We start from the raw sequence: 17791 nt of genomic DNA on the forward strand, positions 1-17791 counted from the left end.
TGAAATCTCAAAATTTCGGATACGGAATCAAATATCATTTTAGATATCCGAAAACACAATCATCTATATTTGTTTCTTCAAATGTCAACAAATTTAAAAAATAACATTACATATTACTTGTTTAAATGTTAACAATGAGTAAATATAATATTCTAGTGTATTTGTTACCCCTTCTGAACTAAAAAACATCCAAAGTATAAAACACACAAACAAGATTCCAAAAACCAATCCAAAGTTTAAAACACACAATTAACATTTCAAAATATTAGTTCACTATTTCCAACTTCAACACCATTCCAACAATGCAACAAACAACTAGCACTTTCAACATCATTCTTAAAAAAATCATAATTATCTATCAATGGTTGTTCATTGTATCTAATTTATTTGTTAGTTAATGCTAAAAATAAGAAGAATTAACATTAAAATTAAGACAAAAATGACATATTGTATGCAATATTATACACTTCAACCCTACTTAAGATTACTATGATTCATATGCAAACTTTCCTTAAAATTCATCAATATATGATTCTAATTCCTAACAAAATTTCAATACTCACAAATCACAATGCACAAAAGCAAAGGACGTTTAAAATACAGCTTTATAAGAAAGCTATTTGAATCAATAGCTAACCTTTCGGCTTTATGAACTACACTATAGAATAAGTATTAAAGTGGCTAAATGCTAATAGCAACCCGACGTCAATCAAAGGTATCAATTGATACCTTGTGTGAATTGAATCGCATCCTTTAGCTAATCAGATCGAGGTGAAGCCATTGACGAACCAAGGAGTTTGGTGGAACTTGAAAGTTGGAAGTATCAAAGATTTGAAGTGGCTAGGGTAAATTAGGAACGAGAACTCGTGAAGTCATGATCTTGAGTGCGTATTAGGAAGAAAAAAAATGTTGTTTGTCAAAAATATGTCTCAACCCTTGGATTTCCTAGGATTCCTTTTTTGCCATCACCCTCTACTATCAGTTGCAGAAGAGACTCCCTCCAACATCTTCTAACTACCTTATGAATATAGTTACATGTTATCAACATCAGATAGTTTTCGACCACTAGATCCCACTCTATAGCGGTTGGACTCAAACAAGAGCTGTGCAATAGGGTTGAACCTAACCTTCGAGAATTATCTAATCCCCACAACATGTAATTTAACGTATTCGCTTGATAATTATCCGACACCAGTGGGGTCCCTGAAGCACAAAGCAAGCAACATTCAAGCATTGAGTTCTAAACCAGAGCATTATCTAACCAGTTCACTCTATCTAATCATTTGAAACCTATACTAGCATGTAGTTCTAAAGGTTCTTACAATCGACATACAAGGCATCTCTCCTAACATCCTACCATGAAATTTTAAGCAGATCCTTATCCCTAATCTAGCATGCTATACATATATACATATACTGAAACAATAAATATGTACGGGTATTTTGGGAAATACTTACTTGAGCTCGATTGATCGCACACGTCACACCCTATTTTCTTTATAAAGATTTATTTAGAAAACTCATTTCCTATGAAAAGATTATCAATCCCTTAGTTTGAGTTCAGACATACCCAGAAGTGTGCCCGAATCCCTCAAACTAAGGCTTTGATACCAACTTGTTGTTGGATTAATGTCTAAGTCCATAACTATTTTGGTATGTACTTGACCCGATGGTGCATTGTCCTTTTGGGTTGCCTTCACCAAAGCAACTTGATAGGATGAATTATGGAGAGAAAGGATTAAATATGATTTATTAATATATTATGAGAATAATATATTAAAGGAGAAATCATATTGTTTAATTAATATTAGTCAATAATTAATTGGTAATTAGTATTGTGACTAAAAGAGATTAATTAAACTTAAGGGACTGGAATTGTAATTATAAGATAATTATAATTTGGGCCATGGATTGCCTTGTATTAAGGAGTGGACGAATTCTATGGGGAAGCCCATATGAAATCGTCCAAGGCTTAAGGAAAGGGCTCCATGGGTTGCTTAGGGCTTAAGCATCCAAATTAGGGTTTCCTTGTTAGATAACCCTAATAGCCTTACTATATATAAGACCCTTATGACCCAAAAACGTGGCTAATGATCTTTCTAGGGGTTCACACGTTTTTGGGCAGCCTCCATCCTCTCTCCTCTTCATCCTCTTGCTTATGGTGTTTATGAACCATTAGAGGAGTGACACTTGTGACTCTAAGCCTTCCAAAGTCAATTCAAGGAGATTTGGGATTATTATTGCTACATAACAATCAAGGTATCATTATAAACTTATTCTTATGGCTAATATGATTATTTGAATGCTAGAATTAGGGTTTATAGTCTTGGATAACTTGCATGTACAATAGAGAAACCTAGATCCAAGCATTAGGGTTTGTATGAGCACATAAGATGTTCTTAGGACCAAAACCCATCAGTGGTATCAGAGCCTAGCTTGGTTTCAATTGTATTGATGCATTGTATAACTGGAAAATTCGTTTTTTGGGTTTCTGGAGGCTGGACTCGCCGAGTCCATAGCTGAACTCACCGAGTCCATGCTGACTCGACGAGTCCAGGCTTGACTCAACGAGTCAACTCGTCAGATGGAGGGTATCTTGGGTTTTCTTGCTGTTTTTGCTTATGGATAGTTACCTTATCATGTTAGATCAATATTAATCCGATTATATGATATATTTGACTATAATTTTGATCTAATTAAAGATATTTATCAATTAATAAGATAATTGTTTCCTTATGTGATAATTGATTAATTATTTTGAGTAAATTGATAAATTGTTTTTCAAGAAATCATTAAATAAATCAAATATGGATAATTATGTTATTAAATGTTAATTTGAATTATTTGTTATTTGATCCTTGTTGTTATGAAAAGTTTCATATTTTGCCCTTTAGGTTTTATAGTTTAAATTTGAACCCAAAAGTTTTGTTGTTTTGAAATTTAAATAGTTGAAAGCCTAATGTTTTGAAAAATGTTCAAAACTTGCCCTCAAGTTTTGGAATTTAAATTTTGATTAATAGTTTAATTGTGATGTATATTTAAATTCTAAAAACCTAGTAATGTTTTGAAAAGTTCAATTTACACCCTTATGGTTTTATTAATTAATTAAGGTGTATAATTAAAAGAAGTTTAATAAATCCATAAAAGTTTAGGTTACAATTAAATTAAATTAAAAGTATAATTGTTAAATTTGATCACATAGTATTTTAAAAGTGTAAAATGCACCCTATACTATATATATAACATTAAAAGGCTAACATTATATATATATGTATGAGTAAAAGTCAGTCTTACTGTTAGTAGGCCTCATTCACGAAGCTGGTCTATAAGGGGTGTTTAAGGAAATTGCCTATAATATGGCGATTGAATGGGTATCCACTCTAATGAAATACAAAGTAACTAAATGTTTTTCAAATTCCCAATCTTAGTTACTTAGGCAAAAGTGAATTGATGCCATTCCATGAAATTACACTTTGTGCCCTTGCGAAGATGTTAGTGGAGCGTGTGTGGTTTATCGACACACTAAATGGTTCTAAGCAAAGGTAGCAAAGGGTGACTCAATGTTTGTCATAGTTCGGTGGAGCGTGTGTGGTTTACCGACACATCGAATAGGTGACTGTAACATGTGAGGGCACCATGTAAGTTTGCATTGTTATTCACACCCGCTTTGTGATCCTCGGCATCCCAGTCACAAACAAGAGGGGCATATCGAGATTTAAACATGTCATTGAAATGTTCAATGAATCTCAAAGGATCGAGGAGTTTTCATAGATTTAAAACTTAAATTTCTTTTTCGTTTTTCATGGTGGAAATTAGTGAATTGTTATTCACTTACCTTCAAATATTCTGCAACTAGATTACAACATCCCTTTTCTAGGTTGTAGCGTATTGTGTTGGGTCCTAGCCTTAGTATCTCATTTGGGTGATTTAATAAGGACTCAATCGATCAACTAACTTGAATTCGTTTTCTCCCGTTTTGTAGATGTCAAAGTTCGACAACTATGGTCTTCCCAAATCCCGTGGAACAAGCATTCCACATGAAGATGGTATTCCACGATTCGATCGAGGAACAAGAAATCATGCTTCACTTCCTCCACCCCCTCCAATCATTCTCCCTAACCCACAAGATCGAAGAATTGAAAGGTTCAATATCACTAAAGCCTTATTGGAAATGAAACATGAAGATGGTAAACCCATGTGTGACCACATTCTAGGAATGAAATCACACATTGATAGGTTGATAATGTTGGGTGTGTCATTCACGAATGAGTTGGCTGTAAATTGGGTTTTGCAGTCACTTCCTGAATCATATAATGAGTTCAAAAGAAAGTATTATATGATGGATCATGACGACAACCTCATTGACCTAACTTACATGCTCATTGCTGCTGAATCAGAAATGATTTGGCGAAGCAATGGAGCGTAATTGTTGGGAAAGTCAACCGACCATGCTTCCGAGGACGTTCTAGGAGAACCGACATGCATTTGCTGCCAAGAGAAAGGGCGTTGGATAGAAGTCTGCCCCAAGAGCTTGAAAATTCCAAAGATGGGAGAGTCAAAGAGTATGACTGCACTTCATTAAAATTCATTATCTAACTTAATTAAGTTCCTATTCGTTGATTCTTAATACATGATGTGATAAGATTGCATTTGAATGTTTTTGTAGGATCGGTGAAAAGAAAGGAAGCTTAGTGAAAGAGCAAGATGAATCTAATCACAAGAAATGGATCTTGATCGCATGGACTTGAAGATTAGATTTTTAGCTTAGATAGTTATGATAGAGTTGTTAGAAATTTTCTTTTTGAAATACGTAGTTTTCAATGGATTTTGCATTGTAAGGACAAATGTTTTCCGCTGCTTTTATAAATAAAATAAATTTTGGTTTGACTTATTTATTTGTTTACTTCCTTGCAATGAAATCGTTATGAAAATTGGTGTTTGAATATTTCTACAACAAATGGATATGATTCTTATTTATGTTAATTATGGAAATGTCGAGAATTTACCAAATACGGAGAGTTTCTCATCGCCCAAATTTCAATTGCACAGAAATTTGGAATCACGCAACTTGGTTGCATGATGAATGAGAAATTTCATATTTGGAAATTAGACTAATTCATTGACAAAGTGTCAAGTGAAGGACTAGGAGATCAAGCACACAAAGTTGTGTGTTGATCAAGTCCACCATAAGAATAACAAAGATATTTGTCATGATTTACTAAAGGTTTAGTAAATATGATTATACTTATAAGATTAAATGTAATTCGGAATTGATTAAAAAGGTTTAAATCAATAGAAAAACGAATAAGAAGAATCAAGTAGGCGGAAAGATAAAAGTTTCTCCATTCTAAGAAGAAGGGAGAGTCGCTTTTATGCTTTATGATAGGTCTTAATGATTAAGAACCATATCTTAATTGATCCTCTAAGTGAGTCTTAACACAATTGTATGTTTAAGAAGAGGAATCAAGAATTGAAGAAATGGTTAAATCAAAAGGTCAATCATACTTCGTTCCAATAACAAGTCTTAAAGTTAACATTGTGACAATGAGTGAAAAGTATTAAGAAGGTTTATAACATTCATCAAATGTGGAAAGTTGTGATGTCTTGGATAAGACAAAGGCCAACTAGGACCAATTTATGAAGTGTTTTGATAATAGCTACACTAACTCTTGAATATTTTTTTTGTCAAGAAATTGTTATTGACAAGAGAATCTTATATGTCAAGGAGTCAGTGAGAGTCTTAATGGTCTTGAAAGGTTTCAAGAACAAATCAAATAAACCTTATCGATCATCACTAACATACGAGTTAAGGTTTACAACCTATCGTGTTGACATTATTTTGTTTTTGTGTTGTTTCCAATTGAGTTAATTATGCATGTGAGTTCTATGAATTCTCATTTTGAACGCATAAAAGGCAAGTCACCTTGATCAATGAAAGGTACATTGATAGGAAAGGGTGAGCTGCTTAACTACTTGGAAGACATGGTGGGCAGCTGTGCTACCATAAGGCAAGAAATCAAGATTAAGAAAGTTCGGTCCATATGAGTTTGAATTTGTCGTAAACTTTGGTTTTAACAAATTCATATGGATAGGAACAAATACACCATTTAAATCTAAGTGTCATAAGATTTCCTCCTTCATGAAAATGATTGTGAGGAAATGCTTTCACTAAGAAACATTTTAAAAGATAGTGATTGTAAAATTGCATTCTCGAATTCGATTATGGTTACGGTATCCCTTTCCATAATTTGAATTGTGAGGTTTGACAATTAGTCTTAAGTGTTTCGACACACATATGAACTATCTAAGGCAAATGTGTATAAGTTCGAGAAGCCTTGATAAAAGATTATCAAAGCATTAAGTATTAGAAACACGGACTTAAGAAATTCAATAGATATTGTTTTTCTGAAAGTTAAGATGTTTATGAATACATGTCGAAGCTAGTGGGAGCATAAATGTTATTTTTTTTTATAGTAATCATCATGATAGTGGGAGCATAAAAGTTATGATTGTATGATTATTATGGAAAGTTTTGCAAGTTGGCAATATTAATTATAGAAAACAAGAGTTATACCTTGCAAAGTCGTAAGGGTTGTAAAGTTGTTTTGCTATAATTAAGGGAGAGAATATTATGCTTCGTTTCAAATCTAAAGGCTTAGGTTGAGAAATGTTAATAAATTTAGTCAAAGGTACAAAGTGTGTTCTTAAAAATTTTCGATTATGATTACGACATTCCTCTTCACAATTTGAATTTTGAGAACATAGCAAATAAAACATTATGCATTGTGTCCCATATGCTTCGGGTATAGGATCCATTGCAAATGCTTTAATATTTGACCATTCTAAAATTTTCCAAATGTATAGCGCATTTAGAGGGAAAAGGGACTAGAATCGGTTTTGACTAAAATAATTAAACAACTATCAAAGGACAATCCAAAGTTCGACGAGGATTGGTTGCTTGTGAGTAGTTGGAAGCATGGTATTAGATGGACCATATCGACATTATTATGAATAGAAAAGATTCTATTAAGAATAAGTTGTCATATGAAAACTATGGAAATGTTTCTATATTGGATGGACCATATCGACATCATTACGAATAGATAAGGTTCTATTAAGAATGAATTGTCATATGGAAAATATGGAAACGTGTCCATATTGGGAATTGAATATTGAAAATCTATGTCTAGATTAGAAACTTTTATGCAAAAGGATGTTCAAAGGAATGTACTTTGAGTGAGACACATCATATCTAAGGAATTGTCTTGTAACAATCCCCGATAGAAGATTTTGTAATATCATTGGCAATAGTCTTTGTGACTTTGGTGCAGTGACATTACGAAAGAATCGTTGCATAGAATGTTAGAATCTAGCATATTTTATAAGTAACAAGAATTTGATATTCTTACACTTATGAAAAGGATTTGGAGTTGTGAAATGAGAATGATTGGAAATGTGTTCAATGTGATCTATTTCACAAAGTAAGAACCATAGGTGAACATTGTGTGCATGCTAGGAGCATGGGACAAGTGTTGTAATTCAAGAAGTTGATTACCCGAAACGACAAATAATGAGTAATCGATATGGTGATAAATAAAAGGTGTTTTATTTATACTCAAAGGTTTGAGGCCATATGAGATTAGTATTATTCTTGTGTTTCACTTTGCATGTTTTGACTTCCAGAATAATTGAGTTTATTAAGAATAATCGAATTATTCGAACGGGCCACAGTCTTTCATATGTTGGAAGTAGGTATGAATGAAGACTATCGTGAATTGGTGTGTGGATTGTCTAAAAGGCATTAGACATAAGCAAATGTTTGCTGCAACGTTCATGAGTGCTTATGAATATGAATTTGAGCATTGGATTAAACCCACACTCACTTGGATCACTCCATGAATTGTATCACGAGTGATTGGTGAGACGATAGCATCTTATATTCTTGAAACCGAGATGTGTGAGTTGTATCTTGCTAATCGGTTGCACATTGATAATATGTAAACGCACTAGTAACTTGGTGTTATAAAACATATTGTTGTGTGTGATTCGGTGAGTGAGTACAAGCAAACATTGTATCAAAGTCTATCCGTTCCTTTTATCCAAAGAAGGATAAAAGCGATATCTTTGGGCCCCTCGATGGTTTAGTGATGACAAACGTAAATGCTCGGCCGGGCTAGGGCTAATTTGATTTGTTCAATTAGTAAGTTGTCATAAATCGGAGATCGAGAAATAATACAAAGAGAATGATTTGAAATCATGTCTTACGATATCTAGAATGGAGGAATATACGATCCCTTATCTATGGACACGCATATCTGATATGATCAGAGTTGACAACGGCTTTGGAAAGCTACGATTGCAGATCAGGATCTGAAGTCATACGCATAACAATTATTAGACTTATCCAAGTGGGAGACTGTTGGATTAGTGTCTAAGTCCATAATTATTTTGATATGTACTTAACCCGATGGTGCATGGTCCTTTTGGGTTGCCTTCACCAAAGCAACTTGATAGGATGAATTATGGAGACAAAGGATTAAATATGATTTATTAATATATTATGAGAATAATATATTAAAGGAGAAATCATATTGTTTAATTAATATTAGTCAATAATTAATTGGTAATTAGTATTGTGACTAAAAGAGATTAATTAAACTTAAGGGACTGGAATTATAATTATAAAATAATTATAATTTGGGCCATGGATTGCCTTGTATTAAGGAGTGCACGAATTCTATGGGGAAGCCCATATGAAATCGTCCAAGGCTTAAGGAAAGGGCTCCATGGGTTGCATAGGGCTTAAGCATCCAAATTAGGGTTTCCTTGTTAGATAACCCTAATAGCCTTACTATATATAAGACCCTTATGACCCAAAAACGTGGCTAATGATCTTTCTAGGGTTTCACACGTTTTTGGGCAGCCACCATCCTCTCTCCTCTTCATCCTCTTGCTTATGGTGTTTGTGAACCATTAGAGGAGTGACACTTGTGACTCTAAGCCTTCCAAAGTCAATTCAAGCAGATTTGGGATTGTTATTGCTACATAACAATCAAGGTATCATTATAAACTTATTCTTATGGCTAATATGATTATTTGAATGCTAGAATTAGGGTTTATAGTCTTGGATAACTTGCATGTACAATAGAGAAACCTAGATCCAAGCATTAGGGTTTGTATGAGCACATAGGATGTTCTTAGGACCAAAACCCATCACTTGTAACGTCGTAAAAGTTACTATGTAAAAATTTGTGACATCCCCAATTTCACGGCCAAAAAAACCTGATTTGTTTATGCTTTGTTTTAAATAAGAGTTATCTTTTAAAGAAAATAGTTGCGGAATTTGTCCCAAAAACAAAATATGATAACCATTTATCAAAAATATTTCTCAATAAGAATGTATTTTTATTAAATAATAAAACTTCGGGATGTCATCTTCCGATACAGATCAAAAGCATAAACAATAAAATAAAACTTACAACAGTCATTTATAACCACTGGTTTATAATCCAAAATCTCTCGTCAAGTCCACCAACTTATACTCTTGTGCCATACCTGTAATGTAAAGAAAACTGAGTGGGTCAGGCTTGGGAGCCTGGTGAGCATATAAGGTTTTCAACCCACAATAATATAATTATTATATTTAATCAGCAAACAATCAACCCAATTACCCATCCCCATTATGTTCTTAAGGTTTTACCCTAAGAACCAACTATCTTTCATTCATTTATTCCGAAGGATTTACCTAAGGAATTGGCACGAAGTCCATTGCTGCCAAAGTTTATTTATTAGGTACTAAATCCATAGCTATCAGGTGCTAACTCCATAGTCACCAAGGTTCACTTAACAAGCGCTAACTCCATAGTCGCCATGGTTTACTTGACAAGCGCTAACTCCATAATCGCCAAAGTTTACTCAACGTGCGCTAACTCCATAGTTGCCAAGGTTTATACAATAGGCCCTAACTCCATAGTCACCAAGGTTTATACAATAGGCGCTAACTCCATAGTCACCAAGGTTTATACAATAGGTTCTAACTCCATAGTCACCAACTATACCATCTACCCATGTTCTACCTAACATTTTCGTAGATATAATACTTATACAGTTTAAATCATTTAACACCTGTATAAAACATCAATTCCACGCCCGTCTCAAATAGACAAATAATATATAAACACATAGCACATATTTCATAGAAAATACTTCATACTTATGTGTTAGAAGAAAGTAACTACATACTCACGCATATAAACAACAATATATATATATATATATATATATATATATATATATATATATATATATATATATATATATATAGACACACACACACATGACACGTATTTTATAAAATACTTCATATCTATGTGTAAGATGAAAGTGACTATACACTCACTTGATCAGAAGATGATCGGGCAGCACTACGACTTGCAAAAGTAGTATTCCTCCGTAGATCTGGAAGATCTTTAGGCTCCTCGCGGGTAGAGCTTTGGCTCGGGAATCTCACTTCTCGGGATCCTCAGGGCTTCGGAACTTGCTTCGGGGCTCGGGAATGATACCGGGGCTTCGGGATATAATTGGCACGCAAATCGAGGCAAAAACTAGAGAGAATAAAGAGTTTGAACAAAAGAAATCGGTAGCTCTCGCATTCTATTTATAGGCTGCTGGGTATGGGATTACGCTGGGTGTAATTTCCAAGTACGCTGGGCGTACTCAGTATGCTGGGCGTAATTTCCAAGTACGTTGGGCGTAATTTTGGTTACGCTGGGCGTACGCTTTGGATAAGCTTTGGTATGTGTGCCACGATCTTCAAAAATTCATAACTTTCGCATACGAGCTCCGTTTTCGACGTTATTTATATCCACGCGTAGGTGAGATTATGCTCTACAACTATCGTTTAGACTCTTTTGGCTAAATTTGACTTTATTTTTTATTAGTTATTTTTAGTAGGCCGGGACAGAAAAACTTTGTTAGAAATTCATAACTTCTTCGTCCGACGTCCGTTTTTGTCTGTCTTTTTACCGTTGCACTAATAATGATGATATCTTCAATTCCTGTTTAGATTGTTTCGGCTAAAAACAGCTCGATCTCAAATTGAGTATTCGGGTAGCATACCGCTAAATCGAAACTTAGAAAAATCATAACTTACTCATACGAAGTCAGATTTGGACGTTCTTTTTATGCACGCTCACGGTTTACTGAACTCTAAAACTTTCATTTAGATCACTAAAGCTAAATATTGCTCTAACATAAATTCACTATTTACGTCGCGTTGTGTCGTGCCGGTTCTGTCGCGAAACTTCGACAGGTCATAACTTCTTCGTTATAACTCGGATTTCGGTGTTCTTTATATGCACGGAAACCTTGTGACATATACTAAAACTTAATTAAGGTTATTCATTCTAAATAATCTTTTGTCGAAAAGTCATTTTCGACCCCTATTATCATTAAATTGACCAGCACTAATCTACGGGCGTTACAATTATTTCCCCCTTAGGATGATTACGTCCTGGAATCATCAATGAAATAAGATTCGTATACTGACTCCATACGTTAGCTCTCCATCCTAAGTAATAACCGTGATGCCCAATCTTTCATCTGCTCTTCATACCATGTTGGACTTTCAATCGTAACCTTCAAGTTACAAAATAAATCCTTATTGTGGACTCCTTCTTCTTCTCAGGATAAATACATTCCTTTATCTATTGTAATAGACCGATGGGTTGTGTCCCAATGACCTCTCATCGTAGTCGGACTCAATTTGATGTGATCGCTAGGGTCAGAATATCAACCATCTTTTTAGTCATTACCGAAACAATGGTAACGACATTCTTGAACATAAACGAACTCAATTACAAGCTTCTTGGTAACCTTGTGACTTTCCCTGATCCAAGCGTGAGTCCTGTGCTTCCAGTCGTATAAATCTCTACTACTATTCACACCTACTCATACTCGTCCCAAGTATTGTCTCGCAGTCCCCAAGTGCTAAAATCACAAAACAATTTAACACATACGAATGTGTCCAATTAATCATAAAAATTTTCCTAGACTCTACTAGGACTTCTTCCATTCGTATTTTCTATCATCAATTCTAATTCAACTCGGTTGGTGATGGAAATTCTAGGCGATGGACAACTTCAAGAATTATGCCTACCGTTCCATCATCCCGCCAATCGAAGGTGTACTTCAGACGTACCGTACTCTTCTAAATGCACTGCTTGACATATACTAACGACAAGACACCACTCTTACAATATCTTCCGATAGGTGTCATTCACTATCATAAGCCTTTTTTATTTCCTCCGTTTACTCAATTTTTGCTACGAGCCTTCACCATGGCGTTACATTCACGGAAGCATGCGTCCAACGCATCAAGACGAGAATATAGATAGAAAAGATTTATACGTGTAATACTCCTTATTACTCCGAAAGTTACATGCCAGTTCTAATATCGTAATTAAACGTTTAGAAACCTGAGCACGTAAAATTTCCGGATCCGGTCGGCAACAGACCATAGATCCGAACAAATAATATCACATATGACAATCATATAACATTTAGCACATAAAAGCTTTTTAGGCATCTTTCCTAAAATATACTAGTGCTCGTGTCTAAAATATGGTAGACACTCATCTCACGATCATCACTTAGCATTCTAAGTTTGAGTCTAAAAATTTCCTACAAATTCCTAGTCCGCTTAAACTAATGTTCTGATACCAAATGTGACATCCCCAATTTCACGGCCAGAAAAGACCGATTTGTTTATGCTTTGTTTTAAAATCAAAGTTATCTTTTATAGAAAACAGTTGCGGAATTTGTCCCAAAAACAAAATATGATAACCATTTATCAAAAATATTTCTCAATAAGAATGTATTTTTATTAAATAATAAAACCTCGAGATGTCATGTTCCGATACAGATCAAAAACATAAACAATAAAATAGACCTTACAACAGTCATTTATAACCACTGGTTTATAATCCAAAATCTCTCGTCAAGTCCACCAACTTATACTCTTGTGCCATACTTGTAATGTAAAGAAAACTGAGTGGGTCAGGCTTGGGAGCCTGGTGAACATATAGGATTTTCAACCCACAATAACATAATTATTATATTTAATCAACAAACAATCAACCCAATTACCCATCCCCGTTATCTTCTTAAGTTTTTACCCTAAGAACCAACTATCCTTCATTCATTTATTCCTAAGGATTTACTTAAGGATTTGGCACGAAGTCCATTGCTGCCAAAGTTTATTTATCAGGTACTAAATCCATAGCTATCAGGTGCTAACTCCATAGTCACCAAGGTTCACTTAACAAGTGCTAACTCCATAGTCGCCATGGTTTACTTGACAAACACTAACTCCATAGTCGCCATGGTTTACTTGAGAAACGCTAACTCCATAGTCGCCAAGGTTTACTCAACGTGCGCTAACTCCATAGTCACCAAGGTTTATACAATAGGCGCTAACTCCATCGTCACCAAGGTTTATACAATAGGTTCTAACTCCATAGTCACCAACTATCCCATCTACCCATGTTCTACCTAACATTTTCGTAGATATATTACTTATACAGTTTAAATCATTTAACACCTGTATAAAACATCAATTCCACGCCCGTCTCAAATAGACAAATAATATATAAACACATAGCACGTATTTCATAGCAAATACTTCATATTTATGTGTTAGAAGAAAGTAACTACACACTCACGCATATAAACAACAATATATATATATACACACACACACACACACACAACACGTATTTTATAAAATACTTCATATCTATATGTATGATGAAAGTAACTATACACTCACTTGATCAGAAGATGATCGGGCAGCACTACGACTTGCAGAAGTAAATATTCCTCCGTAGATCTTTCCAAAAACCGGCCTCCTCGCGGGCAAGGCTTCGGCTCGGTAATCTCAGTTCTCGGGATCCTCGGGGCTTCAGAACTTGCTTCGGGGCTCGGGAATGATATCGGGGCTTCGGGATATAATTGGCACGCAAATCGAGGCAAAAACTAGAGAGAAGAAAGAGTTGAACAAAAGAAATCGGCAGCTCTCGCATTCTATTTATAGGCTGCTGGGTCTGGGATTACACTGGGCTTAATTTCCAAGTACGTTGGGCGTACTCAGTATGCTGGGTGTAATTTCCAAGTACGCTGGGCGTAATTTTGGTTACGCTGGGTGTACGCTTTGGATAAGCTTTGGTATGTGTGCCACAATCTTCAAAAATTCATAACTTTCGCATACAAGCTCCATTTCCGACGTTCTTTATATCCACGCGTAGGTGAGATTATGCTCTACAACTTTCATTTAGACTCTGTTGGCTAAATTTGAATTTATTTTTTATTATTTATTTTTAGTAGGCCGGGACAGAAAAACTTCATTAGAAATTCATAACTTCTTCGTTCGACGTCCGTTTTTTCTGTCTTTTTACCGTTGCACTGCTAATGACGAGATCTTTGATTCTTGTATAGATTGTTTTGGCTAAAAACCGCTTGATCTTAAATCGAGTATTCAGGCTGCATACCGCTAAGTCGAAACTTAGAAAAATCATAACTTCCTCATACGAAGTCAGATTTGGACGTTCTTTTTATGCACGATCACGGTTTAATGAACTCTACAACTTTCATTTAGATCACTAAAGCCAAATATCCCTCTAACGTAAATTCACTATTTACGTCGCGTTGTGTCGTGCTGGTTCTGTCGCGAAACTTCGACATGTCATAACTTCTTTGTTATAACTCGGATGTCGACGTTCTTTATATGCACGGAAACCTTGTGACATATACTAAAACTTAGTTAAGGTTACTCATTCCACTACTAGAAAAACAGCCTTTTACGACGCTCATTGCGCGTCGTAAAAGGCTCAGACGACGCGTAAATGCGCGTCAAGGAAGGCCCTGTCATAAGAGAGACGACGCGCATTTACGACGCTCATTAAAGACGCGCAATTATGACGCGCGTTTACGACACGCAATGCGTATCAAGGAAGGCCCTGTCATAAAGGAAGACGACACGCAATTACGTGTCGTAACCTTACGACGCGCGTGTTAATGACATGCAATGCGTATCAAGAAAGCCCCTGTCAAGAAAGGCCATGTCATAAATGAAGATGACATACATTTTTGCGTATCGTAAATTTAAATATTTAAAAAAATATATATTTATATATTTATTAATTTTTAAATTAAATTTGCATTTAATGTGTCATAATAGAAATAAAATACCATATACAAAAAAAATACAATCCATTGCATAAACTTTAATGTCATACAATTCTATTTCTTACAATATATAAATTTGCATTCATCTAATCTATTCTATGTTTCATACTAACAATTGAAATGAACAATACAACACTTGCATTTTCAGCATCTTATCTCTTTCGGCTTGAGCTTTCTTTTCCACTTCTAACTCGACAGCTGTTCGCTTTCATCAACCCTGTAAACACAACACAAAATCACTTGTCATTTTCATTCTACTTTTATGTTTACTAGTCAATCCTTCAACTTTCTTTACTAATTAGATTCACCTGGCACCAATATTGCTGATGTTTACTAGTCAATCCTTCAATCTATCATATGAAGTATGAAAAATATGAACAATAGGAAATGGAAGTTCAAAATCCTAACCAAAAATCCCAGATATATAACATTATGCCCTCCTGGTGCTTGTCCTCCTGACAACACAACTCCTACCTTCAAGGCAGATCTTGATTCATTAGATTCACCTGGCACCAAATCAGAAAAGAAAACCAACCAAACCATTACATTGTTGTGATTTGCATTTATCCCTACAATTTAACTTTAATAGCATTAAAAAAAATATGTTCAAACAGATCCACCATTAGGGAGAGAAGGAAATGGTGAATGTGTTTCTTGGGATGAATGATACAAGAGAGAGCCTAAATTTATACTAGAGCCTACCTCACTAAACAATGAAAATACATAACAAGAAAAGATAAGCATTAACTTTACAGCTAATTTACAGCCAATATACAATAAGAGTTTAATGAAAAAACTAAATTCCACAGTTGAGAATCACGTAACTGAGACAAGCGGTGGACGCGTGTTCCAAGCTGATCCAAAAGGGCAGATGGGTAATTTCACCAACAAAAAGGGCATTATTGATGAAAAGTGTGCTAACCTTATTTTAGAAGACAGATCCTTAGATGAATCTGCTTGATGCTCTTGGCCAGGACCACTAAAGACATCTTTTGGGTAAGATTCACGCCATCTTTTCCAAATACCAATCACACTAAACTTTGACATAAATTCAACCTAAAACAACATAAAAAATATATATAAACTTACAATTGGTGATGATAAAGAATTTTACTTAATTCCAAATAACATAAAAGTAATTGCTTACCATGGACCCCGCATAAAGAGGAGCAAATAGTGCATTGAGGAGGCCATGAACATGTACAGATTAAATTAAGAATCAACAAGAAATGTGAAACATTTTTAGAAAAAAAAGGAATTGAAAGTAATTATTTTAATGTTTATTTAAGGATATGGTGTAATGGAAGACAATGTAGAAAACGATCACTGGATGTGTATTCCCAAGCTATTGATAATGTTTTCACCTCAAATTATGCAGGAAAACAGCAATTAGAAGATCACAGATACGTTTTTTCTTAAAAAATATACGAATATTTCACAAGTTTGGTTTTTAAAGTATTTTCTTCCAAAACTTTAAATTACCTGTGCTAAAATGCTACTGTGTGTATGAACAACTCCTTTAGGTTTCCCAGTTGTTCCACTAGTATACAAAATCAATGTTGGATCATCGTCTGTATGAATAAGACAATTTTATATTATTATTGTATATGAAATTATATATATATATATATATATATATATATATATATATATATATATATTAAAGAACATGGATATATACCTTTTATGTTATTTGCAAATACATTCTCTTTTTGATGTACAACACCATTATCTACTGCTTGTGAAGTCATAGTAGGAACATTTGGTATTAGAGAAAATTGAGCTGTAGTTTTAGCTGCAACTTTTTGCATAAGCTCCCTGTGATCATCAGTACTCAAAATCATGGACACATCCTTCAAAACTCAAATTAACAATGTTGTATTATTAGGAGAATAAAATTGTATCTTACAAAGGCCACATAAACCACATTAAAAAAAGGGTATGTTAATTGAATAAGGAGAAAAGAGTCATTTTATTGAATTTCATTTCTTCCTATTAAAGAAATTTTAGCAATATCATCCAAATACAAAGCAATTTCTTCCAAATAAAAAACATAGGAAACTAGAAAAGTTTAAGGTTGTTTTGAGAGCAAACCGAGTCAGTCATGACATGTAACAACTCAGCTTCAGGGTAACTGAGTGCAAGTGGAACAGCTACACCTGCATTTAACCATATTGCAAGTACTCCAGCAACAAACTCAGCACAAGGTTTAGCCACAACACCTATTCTAGTTATAAGAATGAAGAAATAATAGTGTTTGGGATCCATGGTGTTGATATTGCAAAGAAAACAAAGGCCCATTTGATTCACATAATCTATTTGGAAGGAATGGAATATGTCAAAGCAATTGGAATCTGAAAGAATTGCAATCTGTTAATTGTTTGGTTGGCAGAAAATGGGAAGGAAATCAATCACAATCCTTAGTTTAGCAACCAAAAAAACAAAATGGAATTCAAGATTCCAATTCCTTCATATTCCCACAGAATCCACGAACCAAAACTTATGTTCAATATTCATAATCTATGTTTCCACTAGAAGAAACTACAAA

General features: G+C 34.5%; 1 protein-coding gene across 1 annotated transcript; it reads right to left on the minus strand.

Annotated features, from left to right (window-relative positions):
- Positions 1-16039: 16039 nt before the first annotated feature.
- LOC145002663 (putative CoA ligase CCL8) lies at positions 16040-17511 on the minus strand. Its single transcript, XM_078961886.1, has 7 exons — positions 17338-17511; positions 16925-17096; positions 16726-16814; positions 16538-16607; positions 16391-16443; positions 16166-16299; positions 16040-16097 (listed from the first exon to the last, which is right to left on the minus strand). Exons 1-7 carry the CDS (start codon positions 17509-17511, stop codon positions 16040-16042), a joined length of 750 nt encoding a protein of 249 aa, XP_078818012.1.
- Positions 17512-17791: the final 280 nt, after the last annotated feature.

This window comes from Lactuca saligna, chromosome 6, assembly GCF_052625555.1.
Source record: "Lactuca saligna cultivar CGN05327 chromosome 6, ASM5262555v1, whole genome shotgun sequence".
NCBI lineage: Eukaryota > Viridiplantae > Streptophyta > Magnoliopsida > Asterales > Asteraceae > Lactuca > Lactuca saligna.

Coding starts and splice junctions, on each gene's coding strand:
- LOC145002663 (XM_078961886.1), bottom strand. CDS start 17,511: ATGGATCCCAAACACTATTATTTCTTCATTCTTATAACTAGAATAGGT. Junction 16,815..16,924: donor ATTTGCAAATAACATAAAAG/GTATATATCCAT, acceptor TTATTCATACAG/ACGATGATCCAACATTGATT. Junction 16,098..16,165: donor GATCTGTCTTCTAAAATAAG/GTTAGCACACTT, acceptor CTTTTGGATCAG/CTTGGAACACGCGTCCACCG.